The 26,718-nt window shown below is 36.4% G+C and overlaps 1 protein-coding gene across 1 annotated transcript in view; it reads right to left on the bottom strand.

Moving 5' to 3' along the window:
- The window catches only part of LOC129255912 (nuclear receptor ROR-alpha-like), a 73,551-nt gene that overhangs the window by 13,964 nt on the left and 32,869 nt on the right, over positions 1–26,718 (bottom strand). The window contains exons 2-3 of the mRNA XM_064097938.1: positions 10,403–10,535; positions 8,009–8,119 (exon numbers count right to left, since the gene is read on the bottom strand). Coding sequence (XP_063954008.1) covers positions 8,009–8,119; positions 10,403–10,535 — 244 coding nt within the window. The remainder of the gene's footprint in view (positions 1–8,008; positions 8,120–10,402; positions 10,536–26,718) is intronic.

Genomic DNA, 26,718 nt, shown 5'->3' on the forward strand with positions numbered 1-26,718 from the left:
GTACCACATGTGTTTTATGAGTCTGCACTAAAGAGCAATCCAAGAGGTCACTCCAAGGCAAAAATATGCTCATTTTTTCTTGTGTGAACTGATAACAATTACAACCATCCATAGCATTCAAGAATTCATTAAAAAATGTCTGCCAAGTACGTCACAAAATCTCCAAAATTAGTAAAATCAAGTTATTGCAGAAATGTAGCAGAGAAAAGGAAAAGAAATATGCCGTTAACAGGCAATTTCTTAAAACATGTCATAATAAAAAATTTACCATAACAGTTTAAAGCTACTGAAATCTTTTCATCCAAAAATTGCGCATTTGGTATTGTATTGATTCTTCACGGAACAAGACCCTATTTCGCAATCCCTTATATATATATAATGACATAAACACTCCCATATTTTCTTCAGTGTGTTTGCCAGTTTAGTTTCTGAAGTGAATCAGCAATTACAGAGGAGGAAGGGCACAATCTTTCTTGGCTCAAATCAAAGGGGGGAAAGAGGGCTACACTAAACTGGATCAAAACCCAGGGTTGAACACCTATCCCATTTCAATCTTGACTTTCACTTTGCTCAAATTGACCTGCTTAAAGCCAGTCAGAGTGGGTGTTGGGTTTCATGTCTACAGACAGTTTAAACAATATACACAGAGATGTAGTTGGTCTGGCATAAATATGATGCATTGTTGCTTGTACATAGACATACAAGCAAATCCGTCATCCCTTTTCCACTCTTGTCGATGGTAATTAGATTTGTGTGTGTGTGTGTGAGGGTGAAGGACTACTGGGGAGTTGCAAGAAACTTGCAATCAATTGCAAGTCTATTTTTGGTCCCAAATCAATCAAATTAATTGCAAATTTGTGATTGATTGCTAATCTGCTCCTTGAAACAAGAAGTGTAACCTGATTTGCTACAGCTACACTATATCTATCAATTGTAAATTTGCAATAGAATTTTTGCAATTGATTGCAAATATTTTCTTGCTTGCAACACCCCCTATGACTGATTAAGAGCATATACACATCCTTTAAGAAAGTCTTTTCTCAACTTTGATGTAGCCATTTTGTTGTTGCAATGCACAGTAGTTTTGAGTGTGGGCCAGGTGTGTGGGTGCACATACACAAACACACACACCCACACAAGAGAAGCATATTTGTCTACTTCAATGCCTGGCAATCTGAAAGGCATGTTTATGTGAACACATGCATACACATTTGTTTTCTCCACTTTGTTACCAAAATTTGACATGTGAGGGTGTGGGTGGGTGTGTGTGTGTTTTGAGGGATGCATGAAAGCAAATGTGAGAAGTATCCTGACATATGCATACATAATTATTTTTGGATGCAAGCATGTGTGAAATAGTGGGTTTATTTCTGCTGTGGTAATTCATTTGAGTGAAAATGTATGGATGTGGGTGTACATGCAAGCCCATGATATTTCTCTAGTGTATATGAAAATGTGATTTGTGGGTGTGAGTGTGTGCCCTGTACATGTAATCCTCATTTGCATATGCTGCTTCCATATGACATTTGTGTGTATGAGGGTGTGGATACACAAGCAATCCCAATGTATTTTTGCTTCTATATTGCATGTGTGCTTGTGCGCGGGTGGGTGTGTTTGTGCGAGTGGGTACACAAGCAAGCCTCCTCGGATCTTCCTTCCACTTTGTTGTCGCATGGTGTCCTGCATATATAGATATATATATCTCCTTATTTCCTTATACATGGCACGGGTAAGAGACATGTTAGTAGGCTTGGAGCGAAGTGGGATGGTGCGTTGACGTCAACGTTAGGAATACAGCCCAGAGCACTGCTCCTGAATACTGATGCAATGAAGAAGAAGAGCCGTCTTTTTAGTCTATGCATCGGGCACCAGGAAGGGCTGCGGTAACGCTTCACTGATATACATACCTGATAACCCGATACTCTTATTAGAACTTCATCTTCCGGTGCCTCTGTCATCTATTTTGCCCTTCTGATGAACTCCTCAAAGATCCTATTTTGGCCTTTGCAATTTCAACGTGTTCACTGTAAAACATTTAGTGTGGTGAAAGTGTGTATATATCTGTAGATCAAACGTCAGAATGAAGCTGTATTTCATGCTCTTTGTTGAAATGAGTTGTTCAAGTAAAGTTTAGTTTAGGTACCTTGTCATTCTTTAAATTTGGCATCTTAAGGACAGAAATGAGAGCTGTTTCCAACAAAAACAAAATTCCAATCATTCAATCAATATAATGGGTATATCTAGGCAGATAAAACACCTAACATTAAATCAGTATCCAATAAAAAGTATAAAAAAATGAACCCGATACTCTTATTAGAACTTCATCTTCCGTTGCCTCTGTCATCTGTTTTGCCCCTCTGATGAACTCCTCAAAGATCCTATTTTGGCCTTTGCAATTTCAATGTGTTCACTGTAAAACATTTAGTGTGGTGAAAGTGTGTGTATATCTGTAGATCAAACGTCAGAATGAAGCTGTATTTCATGCTCTTTGTTGAAATGAGTTGTTCAAGTAAAGTTTAGTTTAGGTACATTGTCATTCTTTAAATTTGGCATTTTAAGGACAGAAATGAGAGCTTTTTCCAACAATAACAAAATTCCAATCATTCAATCAATATAATGGGTATATCTAGGCAGATAAAACACCTAACACGAAAGCGGTATCCAATAAAAGTTACAAAAATTGAACATTGTTCTGCAAATTTACTCCAGTTGGGTGAGGCAAACATGTATTCAAGCAAGCACTCTTGAATTACCTGCATTGCTGTGAGATTGGAAAAATTTGTTATAACTTCAGCAATTTTCTACCATGCCAAACTGACAATAACTTAATTTCTCTTTTCACGCTGGTTTGCTGAATAACTTTTCAATTACTTTTCTGCTTATCTGTTGAAAAAATATCCACATGTTATCAGTTCATGGGTGGTAGAAAAAAAAATTGTGACTTTTATTAATTCTGTTTGGTGAATGCAAGCAAGAATTGGAAATAAGCGTACAAATCCCTAGTATTCTCATCCTCCTTCTGGTACACATTAACAATCCTAAGCTCAATTTTCCTCCAACATTTGTTACTGCTTTTCAGACTGAGCGAATGCAAATTCAGCAAAACACATGTCAGTTTAGCGAGGAAATGTGATTATTATTAGGCAAATCCACAAAAATGCAGAGCAAAAGTTTGGGAGAGCTCCACGCGGCACTAACAAGACAGAAAGAATGTTAAACTGAGGTAAGGGAAGGTTTGATTTTTAAGAGGTACAGAAAGCATGGAAGACGGGGGGGGGGGGGGGTGGAAGAGAGAGAGTGGGGGGGGGGGAGAGGGGGGGATGGAAAGAGGGAAAGGCTGAGAGAAACGAAGAGGGAGATGGGAAGAGGAAAGACGTCTGGGGTCAAAAGAACAAGGAATGGAGGGGTGAGGGGAGAAGAGATAAAGAAGTAACAGAAAGATGGAAAACAGGTAAAATGGGAGATTTGGTTTTGGTTAAAAAAGAAAGAAAATGGAAACAATATGTTGCCACATGTCAAGGGCAGTAAACCCCAGGGATGGTAAGAGGGCTGGAATGAAAGAGTAGATGAAGACAGAGATTATAGAGAAGGGCAGGAATAAAGAGAAAAGAAAAAGAAAGAGGACGATAGAGAGAGCAAAGAGAGGGAGAGAGAAAGAGAGAGAGCAAGGGAGGAATAAGAGTGGGATGGATCAAGACGGGGGAGACGTGCAGGGGAGTAAATGGAGAGATTTGGGACGGTTTTGACAATGTAAGGGGAGAAATCCCCTATGCTAGGTCCAGATTAATCTCAGAGACTTGCTAGGGATGACAGGAGCAGGCAAGTTGAAGGACCCACACAAAGAAAATGATTGGATGTCATACATTACATGGACTCCTACTGGCTTGCTGTCTGCCTGCGAGATTTGATACACGGCTTGATGATGCCATGCTTGGTTGGACCACGGAGATACAATTTGGGTAGACTACCACACTCAGGGCCTATATCCCAGTTATGATACCAATCTAAAAGGCATTTCAAAAACCTTTTCTAACACTTATAAGAAGAAGATGCCATATCCCAGCTATATGACCAATCTAAAGTAGATTTTACATACCAGTGAAATCAGATGATGTTGATCTAACATACATTTTATAAACCAGTACTGATACGTTCCTAAATTAGATTTCATAACTACAACAGAGTTGGTACATATGCTAGTTATATTACTAATCTAAAGTCAATTGCATGTACCAGTTACATAACTAATCTAAAGTAAAGCTTGTGTGTACCAGTTACGAGACAAATTTAAAGTACAATTTTTTTACACCAATTATAAGACTAATCTAAAGTAGATTTCATATACCAGTAATAAATACAAATCAAAAGTAAATACCCTATATATACCAGTTATGATAAATTTAAAGTAATATAGCTATACTAATCTAAAAGAGATTTTTATACCAGTTGTTAGACTAATCTAGAGTAGATTACGTTTTCATTTAAATTAATAATTAGCTCCATAACATCTTTTAAAAACCGTTTTTAATTTCATATAATTTTCGGCATTATCTATTATTTTATTTACAACCTACTCTCTAATATCACAATTCAAATGTGAAAAGAATTCATGACTTCTGGCTATATCTATATATATTAAATACCTGATGACGTTAGTGAAATCCTTACAAAAGTATTTACAAATCATGTTGTAGGAGAAAAAGAATAGAATATAACAAACACACACAAAAAAACCTACCCTGGACAAAAACATGTAGGAGTACCCCATGCATAAATGATAAAAAAAGAGAAAAGTTGGGATAAAATAAGATCCAAATATATTCAGAGCACATCCAAGCCAGACGTCATTTGAGAGTAAAGCACACTCTCGAAAAAGAAGAACTTGGAATATATTGAAGTGGTGTTGTTGTTGATGTTTTCTGAATTTCCTAGGCATTGGTTGTCTTGGGAATCTCTTTGGACATTTATTAATAGCCTACTTTTATTGGTTTTTGACCTGTATTTTCCTGGGGTTTTAAGTAACACAGAAATCAGGACAAAGATTTTATTAACATGTATCTAAATAAAAAAAAAACATTACGACCTAATACCAATTTCTAAGAGATCTTTTTTTTTCATTTTGATAGATTATGGACCATTTTCTGAAGTCCATTCTGCATTTATTCTGTCCTGGGTCCCGTAACACAAAGGTTAGCGATTAATCGTACGCTTGATTTTTACGATCAATTGTACATTGTAGTCAATGTAATTGATCGTAAAAAATGTTCTACGATCATTGCTAAGCTTTGTGTTACGGGCCCCTTAAAGTTTTGGGAAGCCAAAAATGTCAACCTTTTGTTAATATTGTATGCTTCTAATGTTTGATGTGCTCTTTCCCATATGCTTTATCAGTTAAGAAAACTATTCTCGTTATCATTCCATGGCAGTTATTAATGATTCAAGTGTCAAATAAGCTGAACCAGTACTATGTGTCTAGTTTCGACCAGTATGACAGGAAGAGTAGGAGAAAGTGAAATTTGACTTTAATTTAATTTGACTCAGCCCTCTTAGCGGTGCATAAAGTGACAAACAGTGCACAAAAGTTTTTACTAGGCCAACGTACCATGCAATTTCTGATTGGTTACATAACAAAATGAGCTTAATTCTGGAACTTCTTGTTTGCGTCATAACACAGAACTTGCGACAAAATACAAACAGTAATCACTTAATTTCAAACCTCTTTTCCCTGATCCCTCTTGAAGTTTTTCGTTTTCTTTTTTTAACTCCATGTGGCATCATTTCTTCAGAACTTCGGACAAAAAACCCTTCTAAACACCCTATTTTCAACCTTTCCTACATCCACCCAAAATTTCATACTCTCTTCATTAAAAACCAATCACGCAGAATGACATAACTGGAACAACCAAGTTGCAGGTGAGTGACGTAGCCTTCGTAGGAGATTTATTCACCTTCAGTTCTTGAGCTATCTGATTTACTTCTCTTTTCAACCCTGGATCTCGGGGACTACACAGAGAACGCGGTTAAGAAAAGAAGAAAAATGTGCTTGAAACGCGACTTGGCAGGGCCGCGGGGAAGAACTAGAACACTGGAAAATGATGTCTACCCACGGAACATCCTCTGCCTGTTTCCTGTTCTTATATTTTGGGGTTTTATCGATGTTCGATATCTCTTTTCCTGTCATGAGGACCGACACGCTAAATTTAGGGTACCTGTGCAGCCAACATGCCTCTACGTGCAACATGGCAACGTCATTCCAAGCATGGTTATTTCTTCCCCTTGTCTTACGGATCAAGACGGTGTTCCTGCCATTGTTGGTGACATTACTGTTCAATCTCCTATGAAGATGTAAGGGGCTAGTTTAGTTTCCGTATGAGCTCTGTCCATGTCGAGGTCTAGCGTGGAGTCGTGATTTCAAAGTAACTTTCAAGCAAGTCATAGGCACAGACTATTTCTGTAGGGTTATGAATGCGTACAATACATACAGTACGTGTTCTACAGAGTTAATCAAGAATTAAAGATAAATTCCGATTGTGGGAACGATCTCAAAATGACTTTTTACAGAATTTAATATAATGATCACCAAAGTGTCTGTTTGTATGAATAAAAAATATGTGCCAAAGGATTCTGGAAGAAATTGTGTAATTGCTGAGAAATAAGCAAAATAAGCGCGGAATCGGTCACTTCCGTCAGGTCTTTATTCCAGCAATAATAATACACTGTCCCATGTGTGCCTATCTATGTTGGCGATCTTCAGTGTGATAGTTTTTTAGCTAGATATTATGATTTCACAAAGTTCAGTTTATGTAACTGTACCAGATCTAGATCCACGATGATATATCGATACTTTACCTTGGTTTTACACTTTCTCACAAAATCAGTGTTTTACTGCAACTACGTTCATTTAGCTTTAAAGTAGATCCAAATTCATATACGCCTTAGTCAAAATACCTTGATATTAAGGTATTATGAAGCACACATAAATGGGTGTTTTAGGAACCTCATAGGTAAATCAGTAATATTACCATAATATTACCATATTCTACACACCTCAGTCAAAATACCTCGATATTAAGGTATTATGAAGCACACATGAATGGGTGTTTTAAGAGCCTCATAGGTAAATCAGTAATATTACCATATTCATATATGCCTTAGTCAAAATACCTTGATATTGTGGTATTATGAGGCATGTATGAATGGGTGTTTTAAGAGCCTCATAGGTAAGTCAGTAATATTACCATAATATTACTATATTCATATTTGCCTCAGTCAAAATACCTTGATATTATGGTATTATGAGGCACATATGAATGGGTATTTTAAGAGCCTAATAGGTAAATCAGTAATATTACCATATTCATATACACCTTAGTCAAAATACCTTGATATTGTGGTATTATGGAGCACATATGAATGGGTGTTTTAGGAGACTCATAGGTAAATCCGTAATAATACCATAATATTACCATATTCATATACACCTTAGTCAAAATACCTTGATATTGTGGTATTATGAGGCACATATGAATGGGTGTTTTTAGAGCCTCATAGGTAAATCAGTAATATTACCATATTCATATACACCTTAGTCAAAATACCTTGATACTGTGGTATCATGAGGCATATACAAATGTGGGTTTTACATGCCTACTGAGGCAATTTTGGAATATTACCATAATATTGGGGTCATAGCATATACCAGCATGGTGTGTCATGTTTTGCCATGTTTTTTTTATATTTTAGGGGACCTTGCTTAAAAAGTTTGTGAATATAATTTTAGTCTCCAATATTGAATTATGTTTGTTCCATGTAACTTAGTATATACATTTTAGGGGTTTATGCTCAAAATGAATAAATTGAACTTGACTTGGTATAAGTGACAGCGAGAGAGAGAGAAATAGAGAGGGGTGTATAGAGGAGAGAAGGAGAAGATGAAATGGGACAGGGGTCATGGTTGAAAAAGATGATATGAAGAGGACAAAGAAAAAAGAAAAGTTTGAATACTTACTAAGTTTTCTGGCTTGCTCAGGTGATAGCCACATCCCCTCCCACACTCTAAGTAACTTTGACTTGTGGTCATAGATCTGTGACAACTGTAATAGAATAACCTCTAGACCACCTGCAACAAAAATAAAAAAGATGATGATAATAACAATAATAATAACAATAATTATAATAATAATAGCATTATGATAATAATATTCAGTTCCTTAACAGTGCATATCACATATCACCTAACGCCTCTATGCTCTTTCAAAAGGATATATATATATATATATACATATATATGTAGATAGAATATAGTTACCATGGCTTTAACCAACAAGCCTTTTACAATGCACAGGCTTTCAAGGAATAAATTCCTGCCGGGTACCCATTTACCTCATCCTGGGTCGAGTGCAGCAAAGCGTGGATCACTTTCTTGCTAAAGGAAATTATGCCATGGCTGGGATTCGAAACAATGACCCACAGTTTCATAGTTTGGAGGCGATTCCACTGGGCCACAGCATTTCATAATCCATGTAAGACCTTGTTCAGAAATGCTACCAATAAGCTATCTAACATTTTGTGCTTATAAGGAATACGGTATTCCCTATGATATGATAAGAAATATGGCACAGAGTCAGATTTCTTTTTTAAATGTCCATCCATCTGCAAAACAAAATGGAGGACCGATTTTTTTAAATGAAAAACAAAATATGATGTCATGATTCTGTCTAAAGAATGTTGCATAGAAATCTGTGATTTGATAGCTGATGCGTATACTGCACATTTATGATAAAACAGGTTATTTTTCCCAACATGTGAACACAACACATGATGTTAATATTGTATGTTTGAAAAAAGTATAAAGTAATATAAATGAAGTACATAGTTAATCTGTAAACTGAATATTTGATATAGTATATCAATCTTTATTATCCATCTTTTTAATTACAATACCAATATATCTAGATTCCCCAAAATGCCTCTTTCGCAGGTGGGGGGAGGGGAGCTTCATATACTGTTTGTGCTCTTGTTCTCATAACAAGTGGAATGCCTCTGGCCGTCTCACCTGCATCACGCGATTCAATATAGCAGCAGTGCTGATTTTGAAAACTACTATAACTCGCACAAGATGTTCAGTGATACTTGGTTACTCTTATTTCCACGTTTTATGAACTAGACCCATACACTTATAGAGATATGATGGTAATTCAACAAATACCCCCAACGTGGCCAAAGTTCATTGACCTTACATGACCTTTGACCTTGATCATGTGACCTGAAACTCGCACAGGATGTTCAGTGATACTTGATTACTCTTATGTCTAAGTTTCAAGAGAAAGATCCATCAACTTTCCAAGTTATGATGGTAATTCAACAGATACCCCCATTATGGCCAAAGTTCATTGACCTTTGACCTTGGTCATGTGACCTAAAATGCGCAAAGGATGTTCAGTGATACTTCATTACTCTTATGTCCAAGTTTTATGAACTAGACCAACACACTTTCAAAGTTATGGCGGTAATTCAACAAATACCCCAATTTGACCAAAGTTCATTGACCCTAAATGACCTTTGACCTTGATCATGTGACCTGAAACTTGCACAGGATGTTCAGTAATACTTGATTACTATTATGTCCAAGTTTCATGAATCAGATCCATAAACTTTTAAAGTTATGATGGTAAATCTACAGATACCCCCAATTCGGCCAAAGTTCATTGACCCTAAATGACCATTGACCTTGGTCATGTGACGTGAAACTCATGCAGGATGTTCAGTGATACTTGATTAACCTTATGCATAAGTTTCATGAACTAGGTCCATATATTTTCTAAGTTATGATGACATTTCAAAAACTTAACCTTAGGTTAAGATTTTGATGTTGATTCCCCCAACATGGTCTAAGTTCATTGACCCTAAATGACCATTGACCATGGTCATGTGACATGAAACTCAGGCAGGATGTTCAGTAATACTTGATTAACCTTATGGCCAAGTTTCATGAACTAGGTCCATATACTTTCTAAGTTATGCTGTCATTTCAAAAACTTAACCTCAGGTTAAGATTTGGTGTTGACGACGCCGCCGCCGCCGCCGTCGGAAAAGCGGCGCCTATAGTCTCACTCTGCTATGCAGGTGAGACAAAAAGCAAGACTCCAAGTGCAGTGTACAACCTGTAAACCTTTAAAAAATCAAAACAATAACAATAATAAGAAGAAGAACAACAAAAACAACAATAATATCCTGCTTTTATATGTACGCGCCTAATACATTAAAGCGATTATATTATTACCAAGTTCAAAATATTGAATTTTGTAAGAACTCTTTTTAAATAATTGTTAGAATTTAAGCAATAGTTATGGCTGAAAAGTGAAAAATCCAGTCGCATGCAATTGTGTTCAATATTTCTTACCAATTTGCAATAAAATCCTCTGGTCCTCTTTACTAAAATCCCCAAAGCCTGGTATGGACTCTGCAAACTGGACGATTCGTTCATACTGGCTGCCCAATAAGACTGACAGTCGTGTTAAAATCTCTTCCTTGGTCTGTATTACAATAAAACAAGAGAAAAAAAGACAAATTTATGGTTTAGATAAGATTTATAAATTTGGATATAGAGTGATACAATTTTATTTTATTGATAAGATCATTTGCATGAGTATAAGGATGGATTTTTAGTAAATATTTCTATAAAAAAAAGTATGTTTCCAATATGAAATGTAAATGAAATCTTCTATATGCACTTAATTAATCTTTCTCAAGTTTATTGATGCAAGATTTTGGACCTGCCTTAGACTTTCTGCAGTGTATCAACATGAAATGGGACTAATCCTATGACGGCAGCACATATTATGCAAAGCATTTCTATGTTATCTTAGCAAGTATTTTTTTTTAATCGTTGATATTCTGAAGAGTGCCCGAGGCAGGCTGAATAATTTTCATCAGCGAATTTGAAAACTGTTAGATCTATTGGCATTTAAAAGATTTCTTGTTATTTCCATCCACATATGTATATATAGAACACTGTCTCTCTTTAACAAGTATCATATTCGGTGACACGACATTTGCTCCTGTAACATTTGCTCTGGTCTGAATATCTCAGAGGGCATAAGGTTAGAATTAGGATTGTCATAGAGTTTTTTGTTCAGAATAATGTAAAGATAATGATTAGGGTTTTATTAAGTTTTGTAGGTTGGATTTTATGTTTGGCTTAACGTGCAGATTTTCAACAGGAGCAATTGTCGCCGGAGCAAATGTCATGGAACCATTATATTCACTAGCTCAACAAGTTTGTACATGCATGCACATGTGAAAATATACATGAAGGGGGAGACTTGTAGCAAAAATATTCCTCAAAATTACTTCTCACACAAAATACTTCTCAAAATCACTTCTCACACAGAATTAATATCACTTCATTTGATCGTGTGTATCTTAAACCAAACATTCTTCTACCCCTTATGTGACGTAATATAATTTCTATCCAAACACTCGCAAATTGTAGTAGCTGTGTATTTTGAGAAAGGGGCTTTGCACTTGAGGTAATGTATACCTGTATTTAAGAGAAAGCTCCGAGATGTTTAAAGTCTAGCTCCGTTCTACTGAGATATTGGCTGGTGCTGACAAGTCAAGTTCGGCGGATATTATTCTTAAAGGGATAGAAGCGCCAAAGGATGGACAAAATCAATATTCTTTGTTGCCATTCAGAACTTTGCACGAGGAAGCCACCATATGTCAGGACTACATCAATATGATAGTGGGTGGCAATGTGGGGGGGGGGGGGCTTACCCTCCCCCTTTCAAATTTTGAATCTTGTACAGCACCTTGTGGGAGAGGAATGTCTCATCCCCCCCCCCCCCGGACCAAAAATCTTATAAAATCGTTGCCATGCATTCCCGTAATTCAAAAATTAAAATCATTAACTGCAAAACACTTGGGTCCCTTTCAGGCCAAGTCGGTCATCAGATAACTCCAGAGTCTAATTGAAGTGATATGATAAAAGACTCAGGTAACAAAATTATCTGTTTAATCATTGAAGAGGACTTTTTTTATTATCTGAATTCTGGTCGATAAAATACAAAAAAATCATATCTCAGGTTTATATATATGGAAACCCATGTCTCTCTTTCACCAAGCAAAAAAACTTCACTCTTAAGCATCAAAAGCCCTCACTCTTACCCCCTAATATACACAAATCCCATCAAGCTGGAATTTCTTTATAATGCTAAGAGTTAAGTGCATGGTAGAGTGTTTTCAGATCTCCTTAAGATAAGGGTAATACAAGGGGAATAAGAACAATGTTACAAAGATTCACAACTGATACGACAGCCCTCCCTATTCTGAATACATTAAAAAAAATCAATGTGTTGAATTAATGTTTAAATATGTGGAACACAATTGTCTAAAACATGATTTTTTGTCTTATTAATGTTGCTATTTTTCAGGGTGTATCGAAGTGAGTTTCACAATTTTCGTACTTATAATTATTTAACCTAGCCCAATCAAAGAAAGCTTGGAATAAGTTTTGATTGATCTATTTCACCACTAAGGCTATTAAAAATAGTTCTCATCTTACTATTATCACTTTTCTCAAAGTGATATTATTAAAATTATCTTACTATTATCACTTTGTGAAAAATTATGAGAAGCTAAATAAATAATTCTCTAAAACCTTGTAGCCACACATTACACACCACTGAAAATAAATATGTCAACTGAAACAACAGTTTAAAATAAATGAATGCAACATTTCACAAAGTTTAAATATCTGACTGAAAATTGGTTACATGCTGAAAATAAAGTCATCCTTTATGGTGACAGAAATATATGAGCCTTAAAAAAAAATAATATATCGAATATAAATCGAGACCTCGATTTCCTTTTTACCCATAAACATTGATGTAATGGCTATAATGAACTGAATTACATATAAATTATCAAAGCTCAAACAATTCAGAGAGCAACCACTAATCATCTGCTTCTGCAAAGGAAGAATTTTTATGACTTTTGGACAAATTTCCTGGGGACAAGGTTAAAGATAAATTCCAGTTTTGGTAACGATCTAAAAATGACTTTTTACAGAATCTAATATAATGACCACCTAAGTGTCTGTTTGTATGAATAAAAAATATGTGCCAAAGGATTCTGGAAGAAATTGTGTGATTGCTGAGAAATAAGCAAAATAAGCGCGGATTCGGTCACTTCCGTCGGGTCTTTATTTTAGCAATAATAATACACTGTCCCACGTGTGCCTATCTGTGTTGGTGATCTTCAGTGTGAACATTTTTCAGCGTAGATTTCAAGATTTCACAAAGTTCAGTTTATGTAACTGTACCAGATCTAGATCCTCGATGATATACTGACAATTAAGCCTTGTTTTACAGACTTTCTCAAGAAATCAGTGTTTACTGCAAATACTGGAATTTCTATTTAAGCTAATTTCAGGCGAGCAAAGACAAAAACAAGGATTCTTTTACATGCCTATATTCCCATCTGCAGGACGTTTACTCCCTTTTTTTCAACAAAGGTGTGAGTGTGGTCAAAAAGTTATTGCACAATTTCCATTGAATTGGAGAGGCAAATGGTCTTTTTTAATAATTGTTTTCTATGATTTTTTTCATATCCTTGTGGCATGTGTTAATGACAGAGCTAATCTAGAAATAAAGTTTTACTACTACTACTACTACTACTACTACTTCTACTACTACTACTACTATTACTACTATTGCTGCTACTACTACTACTACTACTACTACTACTACTACTACTACCTACTACTATTATCATTATTATTGTTGTTGTTGTTATTGTTATTGGTGCTATTGTTGTTGTTATTATTATTATCATAAATATTATCATTATTATTATTATCATCATCATCATCATTATTAATTTATCAATATTATTATCATCACCATCATCTCCATCAAGGCTATTATCTAAATAAATAGCCTCACTTGCAAAAAAAAAGGTTTGATATGAGAGAGTACTTCATGGCTTTCAATAAATCAGGTAAAAAAAAAAGTATACTTCACATGAGAACACCCGTTAGGTGGATAGCTTTTCATTAGCAAACTCTTTATCTTTCGATTGGCTCCCGTGCCACAGGCTTTTCTGTACTATCGCAAACACAATCAAGCTTATTAACAGGTGCACACATCTTATTTTATTGGTTTAAGATTTGCAACATGATCAGGACTCAAGGTCAAACCTATTGATGGAATTTTTAAAATAAATTATTAAATATAAGCATGGGTAATGTCAACAATGATGTTTTCTGTAAACAATCTCTCGATACACCTGTACTTAGAATCTGCACAACGACACAAACAGCAAAGTATTTGTGGTAACATTCGGAAAGGCGGAGTAAAAAGCTTTGTGGATTGACGCCGAGCCGTAATTGCAAATGCAAGATTAATTTCGGTGTCAACAAACATGCCACACTCATCTTTCTAAACGATAGGCAAAACACTGTCCTCTACTATGCAGAATGGAGGGCAGAAACAAAAAAAGTGCATTGGCCTTTCTGACCCCCTGAGGTGTATAGTCTTGTCCAAGCCACTGGAGTATTAATGAGATCAATTACATCACCAGGTGTGATGAAATCTCTGGTGCTATTTTCTACTTCGTGTCGTGCTGTGCGCCGCTCCGTCGACGCTAAACAAGATCATGGTCACAACAGTTTTTGTCCGTGACACCGTTATTGTTTTTGGCCCCGAGTAAATTAAAATTCTGGGTATTCCAGTTTCACAAGTCTAACCTTGCCCTTAATACAATAAAATCCTTGGCAATTTTTTTTTGTATGAAACAACTGTGTATGGTATATCATAATGACTTATATTTTTACTAAGAATATACCATTGTTTCATTTCCCGAATCTCGTTCATCTTCGTAAATGGTCTTCAAACAATTAAGCATCCTCAAAATAAACTTAACTGAAGGACCATTTTAAAATGTTATCTTGCTTCATTTATTGGATAAAAGATTATCGGATTTGTAAGTAAATCTCAACAATTCTTATTTTTTCTGTACCAAAACCAATCTTCTACAATAACCCATTTTGCTTCCTCTGAAACCAATCTACTGATTATAAGCCAGAAGGGTTGTAGCTCATTGCATTCAGTATGAAAAGGTAATGAACTCATAGCTCAAATTGGTCAATAACATATCAATTTTCTTGAGAGTGAAATTAGGAAATAACTACCAGAAGAAGGATGGGGGATTGAAAAAAAATATTAAAAGAAAAAGGCAGAGAGGGGCGGGGATAGAAGTAGAGGAGAGTTTTTCATCAGAGGAATGATTGTCCCTCTTGACATTTAGTAGGGACACATGTGAAAGTCTTATACCAAGCTATGAAACATCCAATTTGCTTAGCACAGCATCGAATTAGTCCCATTAGGAATAACGGTCTTAATGAACCAAGTCCGTTCCCCTTCCCATCATGCTTGGAATGGGCTTCCTCTTCTCAACCGACCCATTTACGATCTCCCATTTTTCAATTACCCCTCTTTAGGGTGACCCAAAATCCATGTTCTACTTTTAATGTCCTGCTTTCAAACCCATGTCATGTTCTACTTTTTCAATTAGACTATGCCCTCTCACTCTTCTTCCTACTTCTTTCTCTCTCTCTCTATTATGCCCCTCTCTCTCATATTTCTCTTTCTCTTTTCCTCTTCTATGCCCCTCTCTTTTGCTCCCCCGCTCCCCACCTCTCTTTGTCCTTCATATTCCTCCTCATCCCTTCCTAGCTCCCCTCTCTCATTCCCTCTCTTCCTTAAAAAACAAGAAAGAAAATGGCATCCTTCGGGAGAAACGTCTTCCACCATCTAATGCACAACCCTTTTTCCCCTCTTGCACATCACCCTCGGAACATCGCTCTCTTATTGGGTAAATTGAGAAACACTCCTTCTCATTGTAACTTGACAAGCTCTCCTGATGAATTCAGGGACAGAAAGGGGATGGGCCGAAAAATACAGAGATTTCTCATACAGAAGCAAAAATAAAAATCTACATGCTCCTGCATTTGGTAAGCTAAAATGTAATTACAAAAAAGGGGCTGTACTTTTCATAGTAATATATTTCAGTAGGCTGTCTCATTTGCATATTACTAATATTATTAGCTGCCCCCCCCCCCCAAAAAAAATCATACAGTATACTTGCAAAATTCGATCTGACAAACAATACCAGAGAGTTATAAGCTTCTTTATTTCCATATCAGAAGCACAAATGACCAGCAATTACATCCCCTAATGTAGAAGGAGAAAGGCGGAGAACAAATTCAAGCAATCTCCTTCGGACACCTATGACTTGACTTGAACAAGAGCTTTCCTTTAACACACCATCTCAGCATCTTAAAGAGACCTAATCCTCCAAATGCACGCTAACCCAAACTGCAAAGCCCTCAAATGACAGGCTGGTAAACCTCTCTCAGAGCTCTGTTTAGTAAAAGCCTTTCTCGACGACGACACGATGATTCAGGTAATGAAAAACAAGCACGAGACTTGCTACATGACAGACCCTCAAGAAAAAAAAAGGAATGTGTATTTATTATTCATGTGACACATGGTGGAGAACACTTGAAAATTTTAATTTCTTGACATTTACAGTCATAATCTGCTAAAAATGTTTCATGCTGGCTGAATGTCACCAAAAAAAAAAGACAGCAAGTGTTTGAAGACACACACAAACACACCGAAAAAGTTTATGCAATTTCTGAGTAGTTCTATATGACTGGTATTGTATACACTGATTAATTTGTGGTGGAGTATCTTCACGAGTAGTAAAAGTAAATATGAAATTCTTCTTTGTCATGTATTCATATCAACTGAATAAAAATGCAATAAAATTTGTGACACTAAAGCCTCTCCAATTTCCCATAATCACTTAACATTGCAAAAAGTTATGGTGTTTATCATAAATAGATGTAGTAAAAACAGAATAAATATTGACAAATGAGTATTGAGGCTATGAACAGGTCAAGAGGTATACTATTAATGCAGACATAAAGATTCTCCAGAAAACATTGTTGTAAAATAATCTAATCTGTCTGTTAAATAAAGTAAGGCACCTTGAAAGGTTCAAACAAAAAAGGAAGAAATACCCTTTCTACAAATATAATAGTTAAATGAGCTTCCATTCAAAACTATACTTTATCAAAAAGAACATCAGCTTGGGGGTATATTGGGTATATACCTGTATTACATCAGTACAAGGAATATAATTTTTTGTCGTCATAAGTAGTTACACATAGCCACGTATTACTTGCGATTTCAAGAACGAGATGCATTACTTGTATGGATCAACTGCAATTATAGGGACCATAATAGTGAGTATGGAAGGGTAAAGCAGTGGATAGTTTATATATCTTGCAGCACATGATCCAAATGCCTTGTTATGCCAACATATCTTTGGGTTTATGTACATATGGCTTCTTATTCTAACCCTTCTATATATATCTAACCAAAGGCACAGTTTACCTCAACCTATTGCCGAAGAAATCCCATTTAGGAAAACAACTTGCACATTATAAGTATAAGTACCCTCTATCTAGGAATGCAAATACGCCCTAAGCTATCCAAATTGCAATATAAACATGGCAAGGTTTAATAAACAGTGTAGCACTGCCATTAATACCAGTCTAAGTTAGTCACATATGCATGTTCATCAATCTTTGCATTTGGCCCCCCCCCCCCCCTCCTCGCCATCCCTTGCTTCTCCTCAAGCTATAACAGAGAGTGAAAGATGAGACTTTTTCATAATTGATATTTCACATGTTAATGAATTAAAATTTGATCAGTTTTACATTTAAAAATGATCCAGATCCATTGTAGTTTACAAAAGCTGTTAGGGCCGATAGCTTACTATCTTCATTAGATAGCTGTCTGGGGGGAGATGGATAAAACAAGTGTTTTGCTACTTTTTAACATAGAATACAGGAAAGCGGAGGTCAACATGACAGATACTAGCAAACGAAGGTCTAAAAATAGAGAGATTGATAGGGATAGAGAGAGTGGGAAGAGAAAATAACAGATGGCAATTCAGAGCAAGAGAATAGAAGACAGATAGAGAGAGAGAGAAAAGATATGTGACCCCACACAAAGTCAAGGCAGAATAAGAAAACGGCAGTATATGCCACCTGTGAACCTTGTTTTAATTTTTGAAAAGAATCTCATTTAGAATAGGTGTAAATATTTGTGCAGGAGGAGGAAGGACAAGGAGAGAGAAAGATGGAGAGGTTGAAAAGAGAGGATGTGGGGGGGGGGATGTTCAATATTTGAAATAAAGAGTAGTTTAATTTTGAAGATAACCCCTTTTAAAATAGGTGATTTTTTTGTGTAGGAGAAGAAAAGGCAGAAAGAGCAAAGGGGGGGGGGTAATGTAAAAGAAAGAGCAACAGTAATAAGGGGCATAAGATTTATCATGAAAATAAAAGCAATGCATGAAGAAAGTTACACATGGAATGGGGAAAGTTCATGGCATGCATATTAAGATCAAGAGAAAAAGAAAGATTTAGAGAGATGAGAAGAAAAGAGAGAAAAAGTTTCAGAGTGAAAGAAAGCTAGAGAGAGAGAGAGAGAAAAGAACAGAGAGGGGAACACGAAATAGATAAAAAGCACCAGAATGAGAGAAAGCTAGAGAGAGAGGGGAAGTTAGGGAATAAGAGCGAGTATGAAATGGGCGATAAGAACTCTACAAAAAAATTCACATAATGAATGTAACCTATTCACGTTATACACAAAGGAGGGATGGGAGATAAGGCATCACAAACAAAATGGTCACATCATATTGAACATTCAAATGTCAAATATAATGCTCGTTCATATGACACTGAACAAGCACCACCTCTGTTCGCAGCTACTCTCTTTCTCTTTTATTCCTCGCCTTTTTTATCACCTCTTTATCTCTACCTTCCACTCTCTCCCTCTCTCTCTCTCTTTCTTCCCCGCTTTTTCTCCTGCTTGTGTTTCTTCCTCCTCCTCTACCACGTGATGTCCTGCTTGGACGCACGGCGCGTGGGCCAGAGTCTGGCAGACAGGCGCCAGTAATATGGAGGTTAGGCAATTATCAATATTATTTTCTTTTTACTAAGCATTCCAGCCCAACTCCACGCCACATCTCCCCCTTTCTGCATCCAAAGCTATTGCATTTATGTGCGCATATATTATGCTATCATTTGCATTCCAGTGTGCAATTTCTTATCATTGTTCAACTTCAAGCAAACGTTTAAATCCTGTTCGTTCGTGCTGGATACAACCTCCTTCGCTTCAAATCAAATTATTTCTGCTTATGATTAATAAGGTGTACATTAGTGTCAACAGTGCAGAGTCCTCCTTCATAATGGTTTGATGTAATAGAAAATGCACAATTTCTATAACAAGTTCATTATCAACCAAACTGAAATGAACGGTTTCAGTAGCTATAAAGTGTTCAGGTACATTTGTTATAATAACAATTTTTTTTTACAGATCCCTGATATATTCAAATTATGGGAGAATCTGCAATTTGTGCGTTATATTACTTTCAATGAAAATTTTAAAGAAAATTAAGATGAAAAGGATGAATATATCTGAAGCAACACAGGAATGTGAAAGAAAGTAGAAGAGAGGGAGAGAGTGAGAACAAGCAAGAGAGATGTTGCTCCTGGTGGAACGGGAGGGGCAGTAGAGGGGCGAATATATGGAAATTAAATTCAATACATGTAGACTGGTGGTCTGAATGAAGATAAAGAGATATTATTTTCTATATTTTTACTGAAGGTCTGGCGATCCCTTTGATTCGTTATCTACCAATGACCCAAGCAACCATGATAATTAATCCCTTCTGAAGTGGCTTTATTTGATACATCAAAGCATTAAAAAAAAATTCAAACTGATGGGATACTCTGGATTTGAATGGGATATTTGTAAATCTACCCGACTTATTCTAAATATCATTGTATTCTGGTGACAGCAAGGTTGCTGGGTAATCACAGAATTTAGTCAAATCTGCAATTACTAAAGTATAATACATGGGATTATAAGATATCCATAGTTCAAGGAGTGCACTCGATCTACCTTTTTGTTTTTCCCCTCTTCTTTCTGTGATGTGATGGAAAACCAAGAGGGTGTTTTGGTCCAGAGAAAATGCAATTTTTGAAAGGGTTGACACATTCTCATTTTTCTCAAAACATATATTTATCAATACAAAAGTGGGACTGCCAGCCTTAATAGGAATATCAATAACTTAATATCTAATGCTGATTATCAATTATGGAACAGATCCTGTATAAATTTCTCTTGAAAGAGGCCCACAACCTTACAATGTTCATAGTATTCTAACATAAAAACATACTTTAGTGATACCAAGGATGATCATGAAAGGACAGCAACATCGTTGAACATTCAATAATGTGTGTCTTCACTCTGCATGTACCCATGATGCTATCTCACAAGCTCTGATGGAAATCTACATGTATGTTCGCATCTTGATATAAATGATTTTAAGATGTTATATTCTGAAATTTTTTTCTGCCTTCCATCCTTGGGAATTCCTAAGAAAAAAAACATACATTTTCAACTTTTCTTTGTCAGGACCCCACTATTTCATTTAGACAACATATTGTCTTTATGCATACGGCCCAATGATTTACTTTTTAATTTTCGTCTGATAAGAGATTCAAACTTTAAAATGAGAAATCTTTTGATCGAAAAAAAAAACCCAGAATGAATACTTAAAAGAAAAAAAAAAGAATAATTTTTCTGGATTCTACTCTTTTAATTGAGACAAATATGTAATATTTGATATTGCATATTCTACACAAGGTGTATTCTATGATGTACTTGTTCACATCTCTGACAATGAATTTGATGAGTGATCTCTTTACTTTCCAAAAGTGAATAAAGGCTTTAAAAGACAATGGAAAAGTGTAGCTGAGCTTTAAAAGTAACACGAAGACCCATCAGGTATGCGGTGTCCAGGGTTTCTTCATGCGGTGTAGCACTCGCGTTCATTGGCTCTCTGTGCCGCTGCCAACGGGTCAGAGGGTCACGCAATGTATCCTACCAAGGAGAACAAGGCAGAGAGTCAAGAAGCCGTGAGTCATGTGATATTGGAAAATAAATGATTGGCAAATAGGACTTGAGTTGAATGTCGATCGGTTTCAGAGGGCCTTCCGGTTTGATAAAGGGGATGAGACTTATGTGATTCGATTCTTTTCTCGTTCTTCTTTGGAAAGAATCAAACAAGAAGATGGAAGGGGAGGAAAATCCCCCACTCTATCGTGAGAGAAGATAGAAGAAATGAGAAAGAAGGGAGAGGTAACACAGAAGATGAGCTTGGGATGTAATCTGTATGTTTGATATTTACACAATACCAAGAATAGCTAGAAATCTGATACCTGAGTTCTGAAAAAAAAATTGCGAGCTAGATGATATTACCTGCCCCCCCCCCCCCACAAGTAAAGCTCTATCAAACCATAACCGCAAGCCAACAATGAAGAGACAAAGTATTAAAGAAAACAAAATGTCAATAGATTTTATATAATGGCTGCAAAACAATTTATATCCTTAATCCACTTTTGTAGTAAACATCTAGATGAAGAAAGATTGGATAATGCATGAGAGATGGAAGGAAATGCCTCTTGTAATATCTGAGTTTTTTAAAGAATTCTCACATATGCAGGGGAAGTCAAAACATTTGTTTTCCATTCAAGCCACCCTCAATATAGTTTTGACAGATGAGCGGACCTACTCTCTTCTATCTCTCTATAAGCCATGCCGTTGTGATCAACCCCTGTGTGTTCTCAACTGTCCAAATGCCTCCCCTTCGGGTTTCCAACCCCTCTTTTTCCTCATCCAGGAACAAGGGAAACGTTTGGGAAAACAAGAAAACAAGTCATGTCGGAGGAGGGCCAGACCGTGAGGCTGGCTGCCAGGTGCCAAGCAGTTCTGGGCGCCGTGGATGTCATACGACTCCATCAAGCTGACTGGTTTTTCTTGATGGAAGACCTATATCCTAGGTCTGATGTGTCATTCATCAACAGTGGAAGGGTTAAGTGAGGTTAAACTCTAGAGGTAGAAGGCAGACCAGTGGAAACCAGGGGGATAAAGCAAAAAGGGAGGGAAATAGCAAGTGAAATAGATACAGGATTTGCTTGGTGGAAGACACCCTTCCAAAAGAACTACAAAATCCATTCACTAATGTTCTTATACAAAATGAGATAAAACAAATAATCACAATAAGAATTTTTCTCGGAGTGTATCAATTAAGAATCCATATTCATAAAATCTATATAGAAGCTAAATTTTTACTGTGGCCATATAAGATATAACGATGCCTTAAGAATTAAGAAAGACAGTTGTTCATTATTTTCATTGTGGCTTAGTTCTAGTGCCAATTCTTTAGCCCTCAATTTTTGTTACTAAAATAACCATCAAATCTCATATTTTCATCAATATTTGAATAGCGTAATGACCATGCATGAAGAAAATGCTACATTGCCATTATCATCTAAATATCACAAGGATAACATCTACAGATAATGTGCATTTTACAGAACACAAGCAAAAGTACAAACCACTTTGCATTAATTAAGATTTTGAAATACTTTCCTAGATCAAAAGTATAAATTTTACATTATAGAATGAACAAGTTAATTTTCATTCGTTGAGTGGATTCATGAAAAATAAATTTATATATCTAATGACGGAATGTACAAATTAAATTTCATTCATTCGAGGAGGTTCATGGAAAATCAATTTCAAAATGTAGGTCTTTGGTTAAGTGTATGATATAAAAATGACCTCTGTCTACTAATATCAATGAATCTGCACTTGACATTTAAATTTTCAAAAGCAAGTTTTACCGATCCTAAATTGATTATGAACTCAAGTTCATCTTACTTGATTTATATCCCATTTCTTAATCTCTCGTGTAAATATGTATTTCCCTCTCTCCTTATCTTGACTGAACCTCACTTATCTTGTCCTTTTCAATTAAGCCATTATGTTTTTTCATATAAATCTATGCTTCTTTATACCAAACATATGGATGCATGTTTCTTGTGGCTGTATCGCATTTTGGTTATTATCTTTACACTATGTGGTGAACCTCCTCACTGACTCTCAATGACTAGTGTAATTTTCAGCACTGTCATTTCTACAGTGCTTGCTAACACTTCCATCTCTCCATTTGCATATTGACTCCACCATCTCTTTTCCCCCCTCCCTTTATCATCTCTCTACGTCCTTGGACGAATGTCATACATCTTCTGTGTTACGAGGCGTGCCGACATTCGCTGACCCTTTGCTGGCCCCGCAAATCCAATTCAAAGTACTCATATAATATTAAGAGCTTATGCATCCTCCTATGAAATGTTAATCAATCAATGCTAACCAGTGGGTCAGTCACGGAGGAACTCACATTACATACATGGATGCATGCCGAGGGTTCTTTCCTTCCATACAAATCAACCTCCCTAAACACACGCTAGGATGGAGCCGGGAGTGGCTTAACCAACAAACGTTGATGTCTTTCCTCTACACACAATCAGGCTCATTATCAAGGACTATAACAAGATGGTATTAATATAATATCATCAATAAATAAAATATATTTTTCTAATGATATACCTATATATAACATGGTAATTATTACACATCATCTAAACAAATGTAATAGCACTTGTATATTTCATTTTGTTATCTAAAAAATCCTTTTGGCGATAAAGTAGACTTTGCAATACATATTCATATCTCAGAATGTAAGTGAAATACAACTTTCAACAGCCAACAGTGTATGTAAGGAAAGTTTAATCTTAGGTTCACTCAAAAATTTCAAGCAATTTATCCTGATACACGCATAGACTACTTTTTTTCATTCTAAAATTCAAAGAGGCTTTTGATTTAATTTTTCCCTAATTATACAATTCTTCTTCTGCTCTCCTTCCTATAACACTCTTGTTTGTACATAGAAAAAATACAGAATATACTTTTTCGATAACAAAAGTGGCAATCCTAAATCCATGGTCCATTTTGATGTGTCCATCTCCCATGTAAATGTCAACATCCAGAGTTAGATAACAGATTCTCCACCTTCATCATATTATCCCATGTAACAATTGACTATCATTCCTGTTACAGCTTCAATTTTATCTTCTCATTCCAAAGCCTGTTTTGTACCTTACAATCCATCTCTCTCTCTCTCTCAAGCAACTCCTGGAATTATCTTTGCAAGGTAGTACACTGCCAACTAGATTGGAGGCTCCTTTAAATCAAGGACATAAGGCAAGGCCATGGCAGAATGGAGTAAGATACCTTAATGAACATTGTATATCATTTGCATACAAAATGAATGCTTATAAGACGTTTTTGTGCAATTTTGGAAGGGGACTAGACTAGATATACAAAAAAAAAACAATGGCCCAAGAACTGACCCTTGGGACACACCAATTTCAAATATTTGATAAAAATTGTGTATCATATTGAATAATTAGGCAACGTTTATGTCTAATTTTTGCAAGTGGACTATAAGATAGGCAGAAAAATAATGGCCAAAGGACTGACACTTGGGGGACACCAATGTAAAAATTTGTATCAACAAAAATGATATCAGGAGCCTGCTACACCAACCAGACAAGCCTTCGAACAAGAAGAAATCACACTAAACACCATACCACTACAGACAATCACACCAGAAACAAACATTTAAAAAAAAGTATTTAAAACTCCTGTTTTCCTTCCAAAAGCTTGTCTACAGATTACTGAAATAAGAAATATTCTTTTGGAGAAAAATAAAATCACTAAAAAGACCAAATAAAGAGCATCAGACTCTTTCCTTTTCTTTGCAGCATGTGGAAATATCTGGAGGGACCGCTGTTGTGAGCTCCTACGCTGATGTGTATTTTACATGCCACTTAAAGTGCATTGCATTGTTAGTGGGTAATACCTGAATGTAGCCATTAAACATGATATCACATTTAAGTTTTGTATGTAAACAAGGGTGCATGTAGAAAGCCCTGGGGCACCCCAACGGTCTGAACCAGATTCTTAATCCCTCGCATGCATACGCGTATGATATTCCATTGTTCCCTAACCCACTTCCTCTAAACAAAAATGTTCAAGTGAAACTTGCACTCTTCCACACATTTTCTCTCCTTTTTAACCTTTTTTTGGGTTAAACTCAAGGAAATATTATGAAAACATGCGCCAGGCTTATTCTGAGAAAATTTGTGTTCCGGGCTTGTAAAAGTGCAACTGAAGGAGCAAGAGAGGGAAAACGATTGAGGAGAATGAGGATTATAGCCAGAAAGTGGTGTAACAATGGCTGGGTTTTAACCACAGAAGGAACTGGGTTAGCAAAATACCCTGTGCCCTGGAGAGTGCCCCCTAGTGCCCGACGAGAAGCAGTGGGTTGCACAAATGAAAGAGACTCGTACAATGCGGGAGAATGTATGGAGGGAGAGCGGGGACAACTGCTGAGGGAGGACTATCTTAGTACTTGGAAGCTAACAACCAGAAGAGAATTAGGTAGTCAATCATAAACATAAACTGATTTTTATCTACTCATCATGGCCTACTAAAAATGGAAGTATGCGATATGAAAAATTATTTACTGCTGGCCGAAGAATGTAAGAATAAAAAGTGACAACCCAAACTTCCAGTGTCTTGAATATTATCTGACAGAAATTATCTCTTTTATTATTGTACATGAGCAAATATAAACCATTTGCTAGGTTAAGTTTATGGAATAGTTAGAGAGGGGAGAGGGAGGGCTAGAAAGAAAAGACTAAAAAATTAATGGAGACACACGGATAAGGAAATATCAGAGAGGGGGAGAAAGAGAGGAGAAATAAATAAATGAGTGAAATGTAGTTAAGGGGCCCATTTAATAAAGAGTTGCTATCATAGGAAGTTGCTATGATAGCAACTCTGGTAGAATAGCAACTTTGCATTTCATAAAAGCACATTCGCTGGAAAGTCAGGAGAGACAGATAGAGGGGGGGGGTAGCGAGATAGCTATACAGATGCGGGGGGGGGGGTGTCAGGGATAGAACGGGATAAAGAGAAAGAGAACAAGAGAAGCATGGATTCCTCAATAGATACAGTTAGAGTGAGACAGAAAGAGTGATAAAGTGAAGGATAACAAAATATGGATGGATTCAGATAGAAATGGAGAGACAAGAAAAGAATGTGGTGGGGGGAGAAAGGGGTAGTGGGAAATAACAGGGAGAGAGAGAGAGAGGGAGAGTGAGAGAGAGATTCGTTGCCGATATCAACGATGAAAATTATTCAGGATTAAGAGAAATATCAGAAGGAGAGAGGCCAGAGGGGAGTTGCATTGATTGAGTGGAATGTAAGAAGGTTTGCTGTAGAGCTTGAGCCTCAGCTCATTCACCTAAGAGATCGAGACTCTCCATGAGATAATTAATTTTTACTGAAAGAAAAAAAAATTTGCTGGCCTTTCGAGTGTCGGTGCGAACACATACGTATACGCAAGCTGCACTGTATTGGCAGTGAATTACTTGGATTACATGGACCATATCGTGTTATATTGCCTGGCATGGTGGTGCACTGGTTAAGTGCCTGCCTGATATATGACAGGTCATGGGTTCCATCCCCAGCCAAGTCATACAAAAGTATTATTACAAAATGGAAGTAAATTCCATGATCTGTAGCAAGGTGCTCAGCATATCAGAATAGAGATGAACATGATACTTCGCAGGGCCTGCTGGAAGATAACTTCATAAAGCTG

Source organism: Lytechinus pictus, chromosome 3, assembly GCF_037042905.1.
Source record: "Lytechinus pictus isolate F3 Inbred chromosome 3, Lp3.0, whole genome shotgun sequence".
Classification (NCBI taxonomy): Eukaryota; Metazoa; Echinodermata; class Echinoidea; order Temnopleuroida; family Toxopneustidae; genus Lytechinus; species Lytechinus pictus.